Genomic DNA, 21,354 nt, shown 5'->3' with positions numbered 1-21,354 from the left:
CAAACACTCTGAGACATTTATTCCCATAATCCTCTGAGTTCTGAGTGACTACATACCCAGGGTATACCACACGTCCATCTCTCCACTGAGCGTTCGGACCTCAATGATGCTCTGTCCCAGGAAGTCGTCCGACTCCCTCTTCAGACGCTGCTTCACTCGCGACTTGATGTCATCGTCCTCGTCCCAAACCCGCAGCTTGATCCGATCTGATGAGTTGTGGCACTCGCTGTGCAGACAGGGAACAGGTGGGTGGGCTGTTGTTTTGACACATGTGGCAGCACGCAGCTGAGGCATATGCAAGCCCAGAGCAAATAAACATATGTTTGAAATGATTTAAGAACCACATGCTTTATCACTCTGCAGCCAGCAGCTCCTGACTCATTAATTTGAAGGAAAAAAAATGTTTTCGTCTTGGCTATATTTATTAAAAAAAAAAAAAAAATAGATGTCCTAACCCAAAGCTGAAATATAGCTTGAAGAAGTGCATGTGACGCAACTTTACATCGTGCATATTTTAAATCTCCAAACCTCTCCTCTTATGTGCTTTATCCGTACAGAGGAAAGTTTTAAACTTCTTAACTGCTCTAAAATTCATATAAATATACAAAGTGAGAGGGCTACCAATGTTGCACCAGACAATAAAAGCTAATAAGACGCATTAGTGCTAACTGACCCACACTGGTCTGCAGCTGTTCAAATATTCCTTACTTATTAATCAGATTATATAATAAAGTCAATGAAAACCAAAGGAGGGCATACAAAATTCTATCAAACAGAACATCCACAACATTCAACCCACTGACAGGAGGCGTGCTTAACATGACTGCTGCCTTTAAAGTTGGATTTTCCTGGGAAACTTTGGTCTAGACATTGACGTGGGTGTTACTTTGAAACGTACCGCCCACCATTGCTGCGGCACAATCACACACCTCACATGTCAGGCCTCCCTCATGGAAACAATGTTAGACCACAATATAAAAACTTGATGAAAACCCAGGCATTAATCTGCCTGGATATATGATCCCAAGGCCACAACCCATTGGACCCAAAGGAACCACAGATACTGATACTACTGCTGTATATGCATTTTGCTATTTCTAAGTCCTGCACACCTTTACATCTGTTCCACTGGGCTCCGTGTACTTAAAAAAGATGCTGTGATCAGGAACAACACAGCAAAGATGATCACGAGGAATACTCTGTGCAAACCCACACAGTGTTGAAAAGACCTCTAACGAACCAAGTGAAATCATCTGTGTGGGTTTCCTATGGATGTGCGGGACCTTCAGGAAAACGATTACAAATCATCTTCTTGCACAGCGGGGTCACCGTGACAGAGGCACATAGCTTTCAGCTCCAACTACGTTTTAAACCTGGAGGAAAACAGCAACTTGCACTTACAAGCTGAACTTTTCCTCCCAGACTGGGTTCAGGTTGCCGTAGATTGTCTTTGTTCTCTTCTTGGTTTTACCCACTTGGATGGTCACATAAGGATCACTGGAACCTGTCCTGTCCTTGGCCTGGAGACCCTGGGCACTGACGACTGACACACACACACACACACACACACACACACACGCGCACACACACACACACACACACACACACACACACACACACACACGCAGAGAAAATGACTATGAAAATTGCATAAGAACAACAAACACCTACTCCCTACCATCATCTTTCGGTTTCTCATTCACATACACATCGAAACACACAATATCACCCACACAGTTATGCAAAGCCTCGTAACACAATACTCGTGACTCACAGGCAGATGTTGGGTAACATTTTTTACTAAATATCTTAAATAACCGCGAGGTTTTGTGCAACAAGTGGTGAAAGTAGGCTTTAAAAAACCCTGAGGCTATGATGTGGTCCCACTGTTGCACCAGAGCGTAGTGAAGCCTGTAGTGTCAGCAGCACATGGCATGCAATCTTTTTTTATCTCCTTTTTGCACATTGCATTCTGTATGCTGCATCTGTACCTTACTCTCCTAAAACAACCAAGCAATAAATGAAAAGCCGCTTCTGTGACACCCGGCTCTGTTTGGCTTCTCTCCAGTCAGCTGGCACAAAACTTTTTTGATAGACGGATGATCTGAATTGTGTCTGGAGACATTTATCAACAACGGAAGGTCAACAGGTACCAAGGAGGGCCAACTTCATTTCTGCCATCTCTCACTGTCACTTTAATCCAGGTGAGAAGGCAAGCGGGATTTCTGCAGCACATACTAATGAAGGGAACTATTCATAGCTGCAGACTTTAACTAGAGCTGAAGCCTGAGGACAAATGAACTAAGCAACATGCACGCACATTTTCTAGGACCGGGAGGAAGGTTATTGACAGAAATTCGACATGCAGGGTGAGCTCAGGGTGAGTCTCATCATTCAGAACGTAGCAAATGATGCCGATTGCACAACCTGTGTGTGTCCGAGGCCATAAATAGCTGTTGCTTAACAGCAAACACTGACTGTAGTTAAAGAGTGTGACATGTTTTTTGTGTCTAATATTTGAAAAAAGCCAGTTCATGTATGAAATGTAAACAGGCGATCACATCCGTTTTTAATTTTAAAAATAGAAAAAAGAATAACACATTTATGCCATTTATGAATATCTACACTCAACCATTTTATTAGGTACACCTGTTAGAGTGCTTGTTAATGCAAATGTTCAAATAGAGCAATCACATGGCAGCAATTCCACTCATGCAGGCATGCAGACATAGTCAAGATGAGCTGCTGAAGTTCAAACTGAGCATCAGAATGAGTAAGAAAGGTGATTTAAGGGACTTGGATGGTTGTTAGTTGTGGACAGGCTGGTCTGAGTATTTCACAAACTGCTGATCTGCTGGGATTTTCCTGCACAGCCATCTCTACAGTTTACAGAGAATGGCCTGAAATACTAAAATCATCCCGCGAGCAGCAGTTCAGCAGAAGAAAACGCATTGTTGATGCCAGATTCACCAAAAAAGCTGGGAGGCTGAGTAAATTATAATTCAAAACAGAATGCAATCTTTGACAGTCGCATACCCATATTTTATTTATAATAGAACATAAAAAACAAATTAAATATTTGAGCTTAGAAAATGTACCATATTCAAGGGCAGCAACACGTCTCCAAAAAGTTGGGATTGAGCAACAAATGTCTGGAAAAGTAAATGGTGCTAAAAACGACAATCAGGTTAATTGGCGACAGGTCACTGACCTGTCTGTGTATAAAAAGAGAGGCAGAGTTTTTCAGAAGTAAGGATGGGCAGACGTTCACCACACTCCAAAGAATGATGTCTAAAAATTGTGGAACAAATTCAGAATGATGTAAATCCCATTATTAGTGCCTAATATCACTGAAAGAGTCTGAGAAACTTGAAAAATCTCTGTGCATAACGGGCAAAGCCTTTTAACTGCATTCACATGCATCGCTCCGTGGGCTCAGGAGGTTTTAGCGCAACATATGCTCCCAGCCAGATGACTTTCTCCTGCTTCTCTCCAGGGAAGGTTTTGTGTATTTCAGCAAGACAACAACAGCACGGCTTCACAGTAGAAGAGTCTGGGTGCTGAACATTTGCATCATCGCGAAACTAAAACTACAGCAAAGAAGACCCAGGACTGTGAAGCAGCAGGAATCTTCCATCAGACAAGAACGGGACAACATTGTTCTCCTGTTAGTCCAGCAGGTGGTCTCCTCAGTTCCCAGATGTTTGCACACAGTGGGAAACATGATGTCATCAAAATCAAAATTACCCAATTTCTTTAAATGGTCCGTTTTCTCACTTTAACATTTGTTTCCTGTTTTTTCCCAAATAAAATGTCGATTAACGAGATGTATGTTCGAATGTACGATTAATATGCTGTTATGAGCCATAACGTTCCAGTCATATATTTGCTGTCTGTTCATTTAGTGGCCACGTCTCTGTGCTAAAGAGCATTTTGAATATAAATTGGTTATTCCCTACTGGAATCGAGTGAGTCTTCAAAGAGCTCTCTGTGAAGCATCTCCTGTCAGTCCAGAGGGGTTCGAGTTAAAAGCGCTTCGAGTTGTTTTTCAGATGGATGACATGACTGACGTTTTAGACAGCTTGATCAATTTATAGACACATGCAGCCTTTTCTTTATCGTGTTTAAAAAGTTCACTTGTTTAAAGGGTTTTATCCCATTTACAACTACAGAGAAAAGCTTTTCTTGTGCTTACAAGCAGCCACACTGATAGGAGGACTGTACAAAGAGATTATGCGTCCAAAGCTTCTGAACATGTACTTTTTAAAAAACTATTACTGTCATGGTCCTGGGTCGGTGACCCAGCGCTTTGAGTCTATTATTATTATTTTCTAGTTTATTCTGATTTTGTATTAGTTCTTTGGGTTTGGTTGTCGTGTTTATTATCCCTACCTCTGTGCTCTGTTCGGGTTCCCGAGTTTTGTGTTGTAAAACAGTCTGTGTGTTTCCTGTTTTACTTTGTAGGTCAGTCTCGTTATGCCCATCACTTCCAGCTGTGTCCCCTCCTGTGTGCCATTTCCTGGTTACCTGGTGTGTGTATTTATAGTATGTGTCGCGTCGTCTGTGTTTCTCTGTGAAGCTTCTGCATCATTTTGGTATGTCTCCGTGTCTCTCTGTTCCTCGCCTCGTGTCCTCGGTTTGTGTTAGTTTTCCCAGTTTAGGTTTATATTCAGTTCTGCCCTCACCTGGTTTTTCACTGTAAATAAATCTCCACCTGCATCTCCACTGCCATCTGCATCTTGGCTCCTCGTTCATTCATGGGGCGATCGTGGCTCAAGAGTTGGGAGTTCGCCTTGTAATCGGAAGGTTGCCGGTTCGAGCCCCGGCTTGGACAGTCTTGGTCGTTGTGTCCTTGGGCAAGACACTTCACCCGTTGCCTACTGGTGGTGGTCAGAGGGCCCGGTGGCGCCAGTGTCCGGCAGCCTCGCCTCTGTCAGTGCGCCCCAGGGTGGCTGTGGCTACATTGTAGCTTGCCATCACCAGTGTGTGAATGTGTGTGTGAATGGGTGGATGACAGGTTGTGTAAAGCGCTAGAAAAGGGACTAGAAAAGCGCTATACAAATACAGGCCATTTACCATTTACCATTCCACCACACGACTGCTGCCCCAGCCGTGACAATGACTGCATATCAAGAATTGGTTGAGTATGTTTGTCAGACCTCGTTCAGCAGGAAAGTGAATGACAGCCATTAGGTTATGAATGATTTTCAGCAAAGCAGCAGCTCCACGCCCGTCCCTGTATCTCATCTTTAAATGAGCTCATCTCTGCTGATTGGGGAGACAAGGTGTGATGGCTGCTATGGAAACACTGCTGCCAATATATGGTGTGATATGTCTGGTTGCTTTGGTAACAGTGGCAGTCCTGATGATGTGCGGCGAAGAGAGGTGGGGATGTGAATCCGTTCAAATTAGTAACTCCTTCCTATAAACAGTCAAAGTTTCAGCACAGCTCAGTAGACGGTGTGAGGAAAGAAGATGCTTTATGAATATGGGTGGATATTTTTTTAGCAACTGTCGCGCTCCGGCTCAGCGACACTCTGCTTCACTTCTACACAGCTGCAGGTTTACACAGGTGTCGGCGACAACTGTGCCAGCTTTCCTAACACTCTCATCGGATTTGAATATGCATGAAAAAAACTGCTTTGCTTTTCCAACTTTCTAACACCCACAGTCACTCTTTGGGAAAGTGTCGGAAATTGTGCACTGAGGCCTGGTTGACTAAAATTTAGGCCTCCTTAAAGGCACTGTGTGTTTTTTGCATTTACCAGAAGAATTTATTTACTAACGGACATTAATGACACCTTAGGGACTCAGCCAATCCCAGGTGATCCCAGCCCATATCAGCTGACACCTTAGCTGAAACCCATTAGCCTGACTAAAGCTGCTGCTGCCTCTGCAAGACACTTTGCAACCCACCATCCAAACCAGTTTCATATTTGTCACTGATGCCTGTGGAGGTCTTGCTGGTGCTGTAACTACTGTATACTTTCCACATATAAGCGGAGATTATTTTGACTAATGTGGGGCCTAACTAAAATACACTAAACTAAATGTGGCTGAAGTCAGTGTTAACCCTTTAAGACCTACCATAGAACCAAGTCCGCCAGAGCTTATATTATATTTTTACATGCTGTGGAGCCATTTTTGGGAGCATTTCAAGTTGCTATACATCAATACAACCATTATAGCCCAAATTTTAATAATATGTCTGCATTAAGTGCATAGTAATTACATAAATTGCAAAAAAGTGCAATAAACTACAAAAAAATTTAAAATCGTTTTTGCTTTTTTAACATATATTTCTAGTTAGAGAAATTTAAGAGGCGTATCCCTCAAAACTGTAAATACAAAAAAGTTGCACAAAATAGTTTCCCACCAAAGGAAATTAATTTTAAGTGTCTTCATAGTTTTATTTTTGAAATACACCAATTTTCATATACTGCAGGAAAAACGAAAATAAATATTATAATGCAAATTTGCAAAATAACAGCATATGCATCAAAATAAACTATTTCCAGCAGTGCAATATGAGTCCTAAGCATCCCAGAGACGACACAGAAAGTCATAAAGTCAAAAATAACTTTTAAAAACACCAGTATAGGCTCATAAGGCCCTGATGGTAAAAAACTACATTTCCTCAAAAATGACGTCACTTCCGGTTTCGACATGGCGGACATGCAATGGTTCACGCTGATGGACATAGGAAGTGTTATGAACAGCTGATCGGATCTGCAAAGCGTGTTTCTGGAATATTATGTTTTTGTTGCTGCAAGTGCTTTTTATGCAGCTTTTGCAAAGCTATATGTGGAAGGAAACTGTGACCGAGGACAAGCTGATGGCATAAGATGTAAGTACAACTCCTCCGGTTTCATATGCAGAAAAAAATATTGCGCTAGCTCACGTGATTGCAGTGCTACTGAGATTTAAAAATAGTTAGGCAAAATGGAGCGTTTCTGCTCCGACCGGCTTTAAAGGGTCAATAATAAAAGGGAACCTTTACATTTTACTAGAGTGAAAAGAATCTGGGAATTACTTTTCCTGGATGTCTGCAAGAAATTTGCTCCTAACAGGAGTCTGAAAATGTTGGGGAGAGTTTGTGCAAATGTGTTTTTATCTTTCAATAGCTGAAAGTGAGACAAAAGCAGAGGCAGATTAAGGATGCCTTGTAGTGAAATGCGGCATTTGGACTCCAGTTTAAAACTACCGTAAACATTTCAATGGTCTCTGTAGAGAAAACAGGCAACTGTTTAGGTCTTTAACTTCAAATAAGAAGTAACAAGTAAATACCATTGATGGTGATCTTGGCTGACCACTTGGAAGTGCCATCCAGCACACTCTGTTTAATGTTCTTCATGTTCTGGGTGTGGACCATCTTGGAGACGTTGAACACTTTACGGATCTCCTCAAAGATCTCTGGCTTGTTCCTCTCGCGGATTTTCATCCGGTCTTTCATGGCCATGATGATGTGCTGCGTCCGGTCCTCTGCCCCGGTCTTGGAGCTCTTCTCGGCCGCTCCTGAAGGCGATGCAGCGAGTTCACAGGAAGCAATAATAAATATGACAATTCAGCTGTCAGGTAGTTTAATAACTTTACTTACTTTGCAGGCAGTCAGCGTTTAGCAGCTCTTGGCATTTCTCATGCACTTTGACCCCACACTCTGCACAGCGCATTCCCTGCCGGGCGATGCCCCACAGCAGACCCTCGCACTCGTAGCAGTAAGTGGGTGTGGTGGCGGTCCACACTTCAAAATTGTGCGGCGTGGTGCAGGAGATGGGGTAGATGAGAGCCTGCAGGGTCTTCTTGTATACGTGGTTTTTCTGTTGGAGGAAAAAAGAGAGAGAGAGGAAGCGATAAAGAGAACGTGCGTCTGAAAGAAGCATAAAAGCGAGGAGTAGGACTGGTTTTTTAAAACATTTCCCAAAGAAAGTAAACGGAGGGAGCAGACAACAGCTTAGAGACTGATATGGAGCAAAAAGGCGAGGATGCATAACAAGGCAAGACAGAGGACGATGAGGTCAGTGACAGAAATGCACAAAAGACTATTCGCACTTAGTAATACATAATTATATAAAAGTATATATTAGCTAGTTGTGTTCACTGTAGTCTGATTTAAGTAAGGTCTGCAGAAGTAATTCAGGAAAGCTGTCAAAATTAACCACAGCGTAATTTTAAGGAAGTATCATTTAAAATTACAGCGAGCTTTGATTATGTACAGCAATTAATTTGATTGAAATTCTACGACTTTTCTCTGACGAACTAAATTCTGATGTTGTAGGAGGAGTGTGGGAGGAGGTGAACAATCTATACAAGACCAGAGGACACCTTGACAAGAAGCCCAGTTTGATTTGGTGAATTTTGTATCGAGGGCAAGTGAGTCATTATTATTGTTAATGCTCTCTTTATTCTTTTCTTTATAATTACCATCGTAGAGATGCTGGTGTAGTGGAGTTACTAATAGAAATGACTGTTTTGTATCAATACTTTCACTTTTATTGATCTGACCTTTTGATTTCACTTTGTGCTTTTCTGTGATTTTATCACCTCTGATTTCCATTTGTCTGCGACTGTTTTTGCCACAGGATGAACCTTTAGGCTTTCTGAATTGGTGAGAAACAAACTTGGAATCGGAATCCAACAAAATAAAGAGTCTGCAACACAATTCATGAAGGTTTATATATTATAGGAAAAAAGGTGAGAGGCCATCAATACGGTTCAGTCCACCAACACAACCTATGGCCTTAAAACTAAAGTCACTCAGTTATAAGGCGAGCCGGTATTTATTGCATGGTCTATTTTTAGCATTGCACTTGAGCTGCACAAGTCTTCTACACTGTAGGACTCTAGTAAACTGCGTTTCATCCAAATAAGAGGCTCTTAATTTTTCATGTGTAATTATACTCTGAAAAGAAAATCCCAACCTTTGAAACTCCTCCTGTCCTCTGCTGTATCATTTTCTGCCAAATCCAGTGACCTACTTTATGCACTTTAATTATTAATGCTTCTTCTGATATATAATGTAATCACCATCATGACTTGGCACAGGCGAGGCATGGAAAAGAATTGCAGAATGAACTATAATAAACAAACATGAAGTCTGCCCCTGCCTCCATTAAAACATGAAGCTGTCTGAAGTTGACTCAGCAAAATCCAGAGCCTACAGTATATTGGATCTGCAGGATAATGACAGCAGGAAAACAGTTGGAGGGAAAAAAGTGTGAGAAAGTGTGTGTGACTGTTTGTAAAAATAAGTTGAGGTCTGCGTGAGTCCCCATTAGCTGGCATCGAGGTGACAAGTCTCCCTGTAGGTAACTCACACCTTTATTGTGTGTGTGTGTGTGTGTGTGTGTGTGTGTGTGTGTGTGTGTGTGTGTGTGTGTGTGTGTGTGTGTTGATCTGTATGGCATATGCACTTGGCCACTCACAAGCTCTTCGTCTTTCAGGGAGGTCCGTGTGGCCAGTGTGTGGGCGAGTCTAGCTTTCCTGGACTGTAGCATAGACTAGAAATGAGAGAGAAAACAGAAATCAGGACTTCACAGCCACAGAGAAACACGCAAACAAACACGTTTACAAGACAAAGACAAAGAAAACTTTCAGCTTTAAAATTCAGGAAATCAATAGTTTGTGTGATGTTGGGCTTTTCTTTGAAAGCAGTGAAAGCTCAGCATCACAAGAACGACACACGCTTTTGTTCTCCTTTTGTCTTTGAGGCACACTGTCTGAAACACACTACTCTCACGTATTGTCTCCTTGAGGACGAACCCTCACGCACGCTCGCACTGCTACAGTTGTGAGGCTCTTTGTAATGAACGATTAGCAGGAATCTTTCAAATTTGCTCGGCAGGTTTGTCGAGGCTGAAGGCAGAGTTTTCAGTGGCACAAAGGTGGTTATGTTTTACCTTCTGAGATGAGCAGATAATATTCACTACGAATATCACGTATGTCATATATGAGGCTGTTAAGTCATAGGTTAGGTTAATTCAGGGGGGCATGGAGTAACTGCCCACAGATTTACATTTTATGATTAAGTGTTTATGGAGGTGCTGAAAACCATTAAGTGTACAAAAAAGATATAAAAATAACAAATGCAGATAGGATCATGTGAGCTGTTGCTCTGCCGGTATCATCACCACACAGTGATGCTCCTTCACAATACAGCGAATCTGCGAAACATTGTTAGATAATTGTCGACACTGCAAGATCTTACTATGAACCCTGAAATGATACAACTATACGTATTTATTCACTGTATTTATGTTCATTACTATTGGCTTACCTTGCTTTTTTACTTTTTTTTGTATTTCTTGGTCACCACAATTTGCTTATCTTCACTAACCTGACCTTTTGGTAAGTTTTGGTTAAAAAAAAAACAAAAAAAAAACACAAGAACAAGTTTTGCAGTTGGTCTTCAGGTTTTTGTTCCACATCTGGAATTTCAGCAAATTGAGCAAAAATATAAAAAATAAGATCAAGTTTAAATTTTAGGCCTCTGTTGTGCGGCTGTAAGAAATAAAAAGAAGCACTAAAGATGCTCTGAAACATCATATATTAACTTCTCTCGTGTCTCAGTTGGAAATGTTATCGTTATCCTTCACATCTCTCTATGACCTGTTCTTGGCTGGAGTAGGCGGCACTCGATTATTCAAATCATGTGTCAAACGCGGAGCCTTAAGCTGAAAGCTTTGTACAAGAAAACGAAGCTAATATCATTACTGGATTTTGATGAGTCTGCTAACACAAAGGAAGCCCGGTTATGTTGAGCTTGCTTTGTGCTCCGCCCCTCTCTGCATCATTTTCACTCTCAGCATTTCAACATTTATTGAAGTTGTTCTCCTTGCTTCCAGTCTTTGTGCTAAGCTAAGTTAATTTTCTGCTTCTTGTTGGTTTACATTTAATGTGAAACTATAAGAAAGTTATTGACTAAAAAGGAAGTAAATAAAGAGAACACAGGTTAGAAACCACTAAAGCTGAAAAGTGTTTCCATTTCTCATTTGTGTGACGCACCTGAGAATATTCTTCAAATACATGCACAGATTTCTTAATCCTACAGTGACTCCTCTCACAGCAGCTTGCTGTCAGTTATCATCATGTTAAACTGATCAAAGTCATTTATTTGCAGAATGAGTCATTACGAAACTCTTCACTTGAAGAAGCAGTATTTTGATTGAGTGCAATGAAGAGTTTTCTGATTGTTAGTTGCCTGTATTTAGTTTAGCTTCCTTCATTGGAAATTAGTGAGAGGGAAATCAGATCACAGTTACCGAGAGATACTTATTACTCTCTTTTTGTGACATCAAGGGCTAAAATTAATTAATTTACAATGTCAAAAATGGCCCATTATATGGAGTGAGGGTTTTTTGGAGTATAGATTGTATATATACACATTCAAGGTCTTAAACATCTATATCAATAAACCAAACTTTCACTGGTTCTGTCTAACCTAACAAAGGTAATTACGTATCGTAGCTTTAATATTAGCCTGGCATTGGATCACACTGAGCCCTGAATTCGTGCTCATATGAGTGGAATGAGCTGTTTCACATACGTGTCACATTCACTGAAACCAGGAGAACCATCAGTATGATCAGTTTATAATCATGCATGTGAGATAGATATAAGACCTTTTGCTTAGTCACGGTTTTTCTGATGATTAATCACATGCCAGTGCCACAACCTCCTGTTATTTTTCAACTAGTTTGTTGTGTTCGTGTGAACTTATCAGTGAAGTGAGGTTATCGAATTCTCTGAACAGTCATTGCGAGCCCTCTTAAAACACCATCGTCTTTCCTGTTAGAGCTAACTGTTCAATAATTTGCTGTAATGGTCAGTTCTCTGACATAAGCCTCTCTGGCTGAAGTGCATCAGCCTGAAAGGTATTACCAAGCATGCTTAAAGAATTAAACCCTCTCCAGCCGTGACTCACTGGAAAATTTCTTTTTTCTTTCTAAATGCTCAGCTTCTCCTAATCCATTCTGACAGCTAAGCTCATAGAAGTGGATACGATACCACTGGACAGGTAGACAGCCCAAGGTGAAATATCTTTAAAGTGCCAAAAAGAGGTCAGTCGATGCTGGAAAACATAAAAACATGTCCGTGGTCCAGTAGCACAGACTGGAAGCTCCTGTCTGTGAGCAGGGAAGGTTAAAAGAGTATCTAGAATTTATATCTTCATATCTTTTGTAGAAGGATGTCCTAGCAACAGGATGCAACGCAATTATTTTATTCTATGCCAGGGGTGGGCAACTCCAGGCCTCGAGGGCCGGTGTCCTGCAGGTTTTAAATATGTCCTTGATGCATCACAGCTGATTTAAATGGCTAAATTACCTGATCAACATGTCCTGAAGTTCTCCAGGTAATGAACTATTCATTTGATTCAGGTGTGTTGACCCAGGGTGAGATCTAAAACCTGCAGGACACCGGCCCTCGAGGCCTGGAGTTGCCCACCCCTGTCCTAAGCAAACCTAGCCCTAATCTAAATGGAAAGAGATCCATAACTTTAATTTCAATAACACCAGGGTTTAAAAAACAGGACTGGCCATCAAATGTTATTAAAAGAACAAAACACTTCAAAGGTTTTATGAATTTTTAAAGTTATATTTGTCATGGTGAGTGCTGTGTGGCAGGCAGGATGAAGGGCCCAATTGCAGGACTCGGAAACAGAAAGTTAAACTTAGGGCGTAGCTAACGCTACATAAAAATTAACTTAACAAAAGCTAACTATAATGTCAAACACAAAAACTAGAAACTAAACTGTACACTGGAGACTAAACTGGGAAACACGAGCTAGGGAATTCTCGGAACACGAAGGGAGCAAACACAGCACGGAGTGAGTGTAGCTTAACAACGCCACAACGACCAGGAGAAGACTGAGGACTAAAACACACATCGGAGAACTCAGAGAACGGGAAACAGGAGGGAAACACAACTGCAACTAATTAGGCAGGACGTGACAAGAGAAGGAAAAGTAAACATGCTAACAAAGCACACGAGACTATCAAAGTAAAAGCGGAAATACGGCACGCTGCAGCTCAGTCCACATAACATCACAATCAGCCAGAACCAGAAGTCCACTACATCTAGTCAATACGCATCCCACTGTATCTATGTGTGCCTGTTTCCTGGTTTGGCTGCATTACTCTTTGGCTGGACACCATGTTGCTCCTAAAAAGCTCTCTGCTGTAAGTGTGCTTTGCATTGTAAAAATAGCAGCAATTTTGTAATTATCTTATTTCTATTTATCTGAAACTTTTACTCTTTACAGGTAACATCACAAACCACTGTCTGTTCATATTTTTACTCTTCTTTCCGAGTTTCTGCAGTTTCATCCTCAAACTACTTTAGCTCCATCTGAAAAGTTTCTTGTTCATCCGTGGGCATCATCTCCTGTCTGGGAAACTTACTCTTTATGATTGATGAATTGACAAATTGAAGTTAGATGAGCTTGTTCAAGAATCTTTATATCCCTTCAAACCTGATCTGTCACATCAGCCATTGAAAGAGTGACCTTCACCCTGGAGCATCACTTTAAATCAAAGGAGACGAGTTTCTTTAATCAAACAAGTCTCAGGGACTGAATATTCACAGCTGCAGCCAATGGATCTACGTCTGAGCCTCTCCAAAGTACTCAGCTGAAGACTGAGGGGAGAAAGCCACTACTTACCTTAACATTTATTAGCGTTTTTGTAGAGTAGTGGATGTGTTATGTAAAAAAAATGGAGCGGTTTAATTGAAAACACAAATCCCCCTCAAAAAAAGGCCAATCTGAAAATATTCACACAAAGTTTTGTCAGCTTATTTTGAAATAAACGGATTTATATTTGACTCGTATGTGCTGCATGTGTGTGCACGCTCACACTGAATGTATGAAAACCCACAAAAGAAAAACTCGCACTGAGCAGATCAAAATGCTTCGCTACAAAGCAGAGTTTGAAACAAAGCGCCTCAAACAAATAATAAAGTACAGCAGCTGAAATCCCTGGTGTTTTACTCACCATAGCCTGAGGGCCGACAAAGGCAGGGAGACATGTGCAAAGAAAGAAAACAAGAAGAAAGAAAAGGTTAGAGACAAAACAAACAGGTTCCCCTCTGAGAGGACCAGCAGCTTTTACCCTGAAACCAACAATTCACTGCTTGCAAACAAACTACTACCCAGCGATCGCTGCTGTACAGTGCTATTTCAAGCATGTACCTGCAAATTATCAATCTTTAAGAATCAAATCAGGTGATTGTAGTACGTACAACTCTTGCATCAGTTTTTTTTAATTGCCACTTTAGAACCTGAAGGCCTTTAATAGGTCATTACAGCTGAAATCCATAAGTAAAGTTATGGCAAAACATCTCGTGCACCACAGTCACAAAGAGAAACAAAAACTATGCACTAGACAAAACAACACATTGGAAAATCCCCGTAATACATATTTGTGCAATGGGTACATGAAAAAAAACAAGCAAATGAGAGCAACGGTTGCTTTGGTGACCATCGTCAGGCCAACAGTGTGTACTCCACCAAAGCTCAGCATTGAAGCTCATGAATCTGAAAGGGGGACTATTATGCTTTTATTTATTTTCTGACTTGTATGTATTGGTACTGCACAGGTTAGTAAACCCTGTGAACCAAAAGCTGAACCTTCAGACTTCTGTGAACGGATTCAGCTTTTTTTTACCTTACACGATAACTTTGAGACGCACTTTTGGCTGTGAGCACAGAAGCCCCACCCTTCCTTTGCTGATCCTCTGCTGCTCAAACCTTTAGTTTATGGTAGCAGCCAATAAGAAGAAAGTTAGCTTAAAAGGGGAGGAGCTTAAACAGGAAATGAACATACTAAGTCCCCTATGATCTATACTGCCTTAGCTTTATTTCGGATATTTATCAGCAGTTTCTTTAACCCAAACGTTTCAACTGAGTGATAAGGAATGGAAGCTGCAGATATTCATTTATTTCACACTGCTGCTTTGGTGCATACGGTAAAAATACTGTTAACTAACCAATAATAAAACCTCCCGTTCTTAAAATTCATAGACTTAATTGATATGTCGACACACCTTTTGCTTCAACAGTTTCAACTCTCCTGGGAAGGCATCTCTCAAGGATTAGGAGTGTTTATGGGAATTTTAGGCCAAACTCCCAGAAGCACATTTAAAGGTCAGACACTGATGTTGGATTAGAAGGCCTGGCTTGCAGTCAAAGGTGTTCTACTGGGCTTAGGTCAGGACTCCATGCAGACCAGTCAAGTTCTTCCACCCCACAATCTCTCATCCATGTCTTTATGGACCTTGCTTTGCGCACTGGTGCACAGTCATGTTGGAACAGGAAGGGTCCATCCCCAAACCGTTCCCAATATGTTGAGAGCATGAAATTGTCCAAAATGAAAGAGTTCCTTTCACTGGAACTAAAGGGTGGAAAACAGCCCCACACCATAATCCCCTCTCCACCAAACTTTACACTCGGCACAATGAGTTGCTGTGATCCCAGTCACTTTCACTTTGTCATAATACCCCAAACAGCTGACTGTGGAATATTTAACAGATTGGAAATTTCACTACACTGCTGGAATTCCCTGAGCTCCTGGGAGCGACTCACTCTTGCATGTCCAGCTGCTTTATCTTATACACCTGTGGCCGTGGAAGTGATTGCATCACCTGAATTCAATGATTTGGATGGGTCAGTGAAGACGTTTGAGAATATAGTTATATAGCTAGACCTTCACTTTGCCAATAATTAGAAATGCAAAATAATTTTAGATATAATCAAATATGAAACTCATGCTAGCTGGGAAAACTTAATTAAGCGAGTTGTTCATTATTCACAGCAGTGACACTTGACTCCATCATTGTAGTTAAATGATAAACCTGTTTTATTGCTCTCATGTGGGAGATTGTTTAGCTCGCTTAGTCACGATTGACTGACATTTTCAAACTGGTACATCTGCATATTCAAATACAAGTCAGTATGAAAGGTGGCTGTCTTTAATTTCAATTAGCTGATCAAGTTTAGGGTCAGAAAGGGTTAAAATTAAAATGTCACAAGGAAAATGATTGAGTGTTTGCTTACCAGCTCACTAACGAGGGGAATGGGCCTTCTCTTGCGGAGATCTGGCATGCTGTCAATGCCAAACGGTGTGTTCCCCCTGTACACAACAATCGAATGTGGAAATGTATTGATCGGTTTTTAAATAAGGAAAACAGTACAGCATACCTTCAGTTCACGGCCTTAGTCGTTTGCAGATTTTTCTTTAGAGCCTAACTACCCACAAAAACCACAAATATAGCCAATCTGAGGGCGTTCTATATCTCTGCTGATTGCATCTCCAGCATTCTCGTATCATAGCAGTCTTCTTAAAGCCCAAATTAAGGGTTTAAACTATAATAACAGGAATTTATATGCATTTTATGACCACACCCAAAATTCACAGTTTTTCACTATTCACGGGTGCTCTAGCAACGTGACACCTGCAAATTTCTAGGGTCGACTGTATCATACTAACTCGCTTGAACGAACACACACACACATCAGAAGACCTTTACTGACCCTGGCTTGGCCCACGGGTGCTTGCTGAGGTCACCATCTTGATCTCGGCTCTGAAAAAGAATGTCACAGGTCAGGCGTTCAGCTACTGGGTCTGGCTTTACTGGATTCATAACAGTGGTGCATGCACATGCACAAGCATGAGCTATAGAAGAAAGTGAAAAGGAAATAACAAGACAGGAGCACAGGGACTCAAATGTGTTGGTTGAGTTTCAGTACCGCATGCCAAACAGGACTCTGCGATCAACTGAATTGTCGTCATGCATATATGAGCCTCATTAATGTGGTTTCCCCTTGTACAGTAAACACAAATAACATGTGCTCCCAGAAAACACAAACCAAATATTTACCATGTTTTTGTTTTTTCTTCTAACAGGTATTAAAGGAAATACCACAGTGACTAACACGTTTCAATCTTTTATGTCCTAATCAGTGCGGGCATTATTGCATATACATAACTACATATAACTGAACATCTAAGTGATATAAATGCAAAAGGAAAATTAAATATAGACACAAGCATGATGGAAATGTATAAATACAACAGAAATATAATTATAGAAAGAACAGTTTCTTTAAAAATACTGCGTTTATAATTTTAATGGGGGAGAAACCACAAAATAAGTAACCTGATCTCCATCTTGACTTCCATCTGTAACACAGCACAGAAGAAAAAAGAAAAACAAATGGAAAACAGTCACAGACTAGTTTGTGAAATAACATGCCACACCCTGGATTACTCATTTTGTTGTTAATTCCTGAGTAATGCTAAAAGCGGCACAGTTGCTGAGCTATCAGATAGATGAGGTCTGAGGTCATAAATGTTTCATTAACATGTATAATTTATCATGAAAATGACTCCTAATATTTCGCTTCTCCTTCCTCTTTAATGTGAGGCTAGCTTTCCAAGGAGATAATTAATGTTTTCTAATTCAGCAAATGGCCACTGCCTTAGAGGAGTAAGGGACTCTTGAGTGGCAGGTGATACATTACTCTCAAGGGACAAGAAAAGTGTAGCGCCAGCAGAAAACATTTGGTACGGTAAATACCCAACGGAACCGTTTGGTACTGGGGCTTATTCATAACCTCTGGGTGAGGGTATTTAAAGAGGACACCGGTGGTTAAGCTTTCATCAACGAAAACGATGCACTGCAGCCAGGACAGATCAAAGAGTTTCAGTAACGGGAAGAGGCTTTGATGACAGGAAGCTGGGAAGGAAAAGTTTTCCTGTTTGTTCTTCTAGAAACACTTGTGTTGACAAAAAAGTTAAATGATGACTCAGTTACCATTTATAGACATCTGAATGAATTAAAATACCCATTCTCCTTTACTGAGAAGATGAAGTGTGTTCATATCGCTCTTCATTTGAAACATTTTAATGGTTCATCTACTCTAATCACAAAAAAAGCAAAAAAAAAAAACCCAAATTAAATTAATCAGATATTTTTATCCAGTCCTGACTCAAAGAGTTAAATTAACTGAATCAGTTTGATCAATTAAATTCTATGTTTTTGCTCAATTCTTCGTTAACACAACACATCTCAGAGTGGAATACAGCTTAATAAATCCAATATTCTCCGGTTAATGACCAGTATTGGCTGTTGAAACATTACCAGCATTGATACTGAAAAAGTTGTACAACCAAATAAAATTCATACAATAAAACAACAGATGAGCCCAACATTAAATGTCATGTAATGACTACCTTGCTCAAACTCATCCTGAGAGAAGGTGGACACACTGGCAAGGCTGCGCCTGGTCTCTCTCTTCTCACGAAGAATCTGCTGAAAGCTCCTCAGACACTTTAGCCTGCGCTCATCCATCTGGCTGATCTCTGTGGATAGCTCTGCTGCTTCTCCTTCTGATTTGTCCTCAGAAACTATAGGGGCGTCCATGCTAGTTTGTTGTGGTAGTGGGACATCAGTTTGCCCTTGCTCTTCCACGGCTGCAGGTTCGTCAGCCAAAACCGAGGCCGACAGTGAATCCGCAGTGGTACATTGCGAAAGCTGAGCTTCTTTAAGGCTCACATCTGCAAGAGTTTCTGCATGTTTTTCTGTAAGGCCATCAGGTTGAGGCAGTTTTGCAGCACTACTGCAAATCATGTCAGGGCAGACTGGGAGTTCCTCAGGACACGGTGGGACAATGTCAGAAAAAGGGTGTTGGTAAGTTTCTGTACACTCCAATGTAAGGCTGTTGATGGCTTCTTTAAGCATAGGCTCCACATAGAAAGTATCTAATGTATCTACAATGCTGGTTATGCTTTCCCTAAAAGCAATATCATCACCACCAACCACATCACCTTTTTGGGTTATATCAGATGTTTGAACCAATTGTGTCTCATAGCAAAAAGGTTTTGAAGGCAACTGAGTTGTAGGCAGCTCTGAAGGCATTGATATTTCAAAGTCTGTTTCTTCTTCAGGATTCACAGCTCCAGGTGCTTCAAGTTTGCGCAACGCTCCCCGCAAGGCAGAGCTAAAATCAAGTACTGCTCTACCTATGCGTTTGACGTTGAAACCCCCAGCTTGGGGATCTGCATTGCCAGGGTGAGAGAATTGATTTCCTAAGCTTTGGTTACTGACGTCAGTCACGCAGGATGGCTCAGTCCACGTCATTGCTGTAGACTCGTCATATGCTAAATACGTTTCAACTTGACAAGTTGTTGTAAAGCTCAGATCAGCTGAATGCCTAAAGTCTGATTCCTCTGCTTCAGCATCATGCCCATCAACTGAGTGGTAACCAGAACTTTGCGGGTAGGACAAATCAGCAGCACATTCATATGCTACAGTGGAGTTTTCACTGGGATCTGCCGATCCATGAATCCCAGACTGGTTCTGAGGCCGCCTCCTTCGCGGCTGCCATTCCTCTCTGCTAGAACTGCTGGCAGGTGAGTTGTAATGCTTTCCAGAGTGTATAGAGAGATGTTCTGAGCTTGCATTAGAACACTGCCCAGATGTACCATATCCCGTCGCACCACTGTATTGTTCCCAGCTCCCAGCTCCTTCACAGCAAAGAGGGCTCACACCTTCATGCTCCCTTATGTAAGCTGTTTCCCTATGCCACACGGATTCCATAGGTCCACTGTGTGTTGGTACAGCATTAGTCCAATGTTCCTCCCCATCACGAGTCCTCTCTTGCTTTCTTCCATGACTAGATGATGGTCTTTCTATGTCTGATTCAGATTTGGAACTATGACCAGAAGACAAAGAGCTGGTGCTCAGGCAGTCTTGACCATCCTGCCTGTCAAGGTAGCCAAAGCTGAGTTTTCTTGCTATAGCGCCTACTGGGATATCAGAGCTATGCTCAGAGGTATCCTCTGGTTCCTCTGGTTCCTCTAGTTCCCGATGATCCACTGATTCAGCGATTGGGGAAACTGTTGAGTCTTCTGGCTGGGATAGCAGTAATTCTCTATGTATGCTATGGCGCTCATTGCATGCTTGAGGGAAACAATTTGACTCTGACTTTGGCACTGCACTACCTAAACTGCCATAAGCACTCGCAGGCCTCCTGCGGCAGGATGGACCATCTTTGCACCCTACCCCTGACCAAGTACCTGCATGGGCTCCAGGCTTGTTGCTAGAACGAATGCCCTCAATCTCCAACAGAACAGCATCTACACACGATGATACTTCCTCAACTGACCCTCGAACTGAGGTCAGGTAATCCCTGAGGTCGGAGATTTCCTCCTGGATCTTGTTGATCCCCCTCAGCTCTTTTAGAATGTGCTCGATGATGGCACTTGACTCCTCCTCTTTATCTTCATCCTCTTCTAGCAGTGTACCAGGGAGAGGTCTGTTAAAATTGTAGTCAACACAGTCACCAGTAGAATAAGGTCTCTTTGGCCGAATACGGGGTGAGGCAAAATTCCTTCCTGCTGTTGATACGAACTTCTTGCCATTCACGTCTGGACCAACCGGAGCATAGTGTAGGGGTGGCCGTAATTGCTCCGGAGCATCCCGAAGTCCTTCTTCGAAGGAGATTCGTTTAATATTTGCTGGTGATCTACATCTTTTATGCTGCAAAGTGCAGGGTATTCTTATACACCCCTCTCTGTTCAGTTCCACCTCTCCTACACATGGTGGCCCAGATGCTACACCATGCGTTTTAGTGTTTGAAACTGTGGGGGAATATGCTTCTGCCCTTGGGCTAACCTTTGGGTATATGCTCCTGCGCTCCTTTCTGCTCTCATGTGTTTCTCTCGCCTCGTCTTCCTCAATACCTGAATAATAGAGGTGGGAATCTGGGACATGGTGGTCTGCAGATCCTTGCAATAAACGATGTATTTTGCCCCGAATAACTAGTGCTACCCTTGGGTTTGGAGCCCTCTTCTTAGGTGGGTGAACTTTTGACTTTGCGCCTCCTTTAGGGGAAACACCTGCTCCATGTTGTCCATTGAAACGATTCTTGGAGAACATATTCTAAAGAGAGCAGTCTGTCCTTATCTAGTTCCCCACATTGTCAGTGGGAGATGTGTATATATGATGTATCATAGTTCATTAATAAAGCCTGTCAGAAGCTTATCCAGCCCAGCCACTCAAAGTCAGTGGCCCATGGCTAAAATGGGAAGACAAAAAATAAAATGTGTAAAGATTAAAAATACTCTGTCATCATTAGATAAGCAAAGATGTCACAAGTTAATCAACCTGTACTCTTTAAAAAAAGGCGCATGCACACTAATTCATGCACAAAAAAAGCAATGCTCCCAACACATTTCCTCTCCTTGCTCTCCATGAGCCTTAAAACTTGTCCTCGCTGTACTGGAACGATGAGGTTAAATCAACCCTTCAGAAAACAATTGTTATGTCAGAACAGCCTGACCGGGTCAGATCAATCTG

General features: G+C 41.6%; 1 protein-coding gene across 3 annotated transcripts in view; it reads right to left on the bottom strand.

The window, feature by feature from the left end:
- The window catches only part of LOC146621841 (protein unc-13 homolog B-like), a 72,423-nt gene extending 51,489 nt beyond the window's left edge, over positions 1-20,934 (bottom strand). For 2 of the 3 annotated variants that reach the window (XM_085367565.1, XM_085367566.1), the window contains exons 1-10: positions 18,228-20,934; positions 17,152-17,174; positions 16,526-16,575; positions 16,049-16,124; positions 13,989-13,994; positions 9,423-9,497; positions 7,598-7,817; positions 7,288-7,515; positions 1,402-1,543; positions 57-226 (exon numbers count right to left, since the gene is read on the bottom strand). In XM_085367565.1, coding sequence (XP_085223691.1) covers positions 57-226; positions 1,402-1,543; positions 7,288-7,515; positions 7,598-7,817; positions 9,423-9,497; positions 13,989-13,994; positions 16,049-16,124; positions 16,526-16,575; positions 17,152-17,174; positions 18,228-20,934 — 3,697 coding nt within the window. Of the gene's footprint in view, positions 1-56; positions 227-1,401; positions 1,544-7,287; positions 7,516-7,597; positions 7,818-9,422; positions 9,498-13,988; positions 13,995-16,048; positions 16,125-16,525; positions 16,576-17,151; positions 17,175-18,227 lie in introns of those variants that run through there. The other variant, XM_085367567.1, reaches the window with a different exon arrangement.
- Positions 20,935-21,354: the final 420 nt, after the last annotated feature.

This window comes from Diplotaxodon limnothrissa, linkage group LG12 (genome assembly GCF_057381915.1).
Source record: "Diplotaxodon limnothrissa isolate DT_005_m linkage group LG12, D_limnothrissa_male_GT1.1, whole genome shotgun sequence".
Taxonomy (NCBI): domain Eukaryota; kingdom Metazoa; phylum Chordata; class Actinopteri; order Cichliformes; family Cichlidae; genus Diplotaxodon; species Diplotaxodon limnothrissa.
The sequence above is the reverse complement of the archived record's forward strand: the minus strand, read 5'-3'. Positions and strand labels throughout refer to the sequence as shown.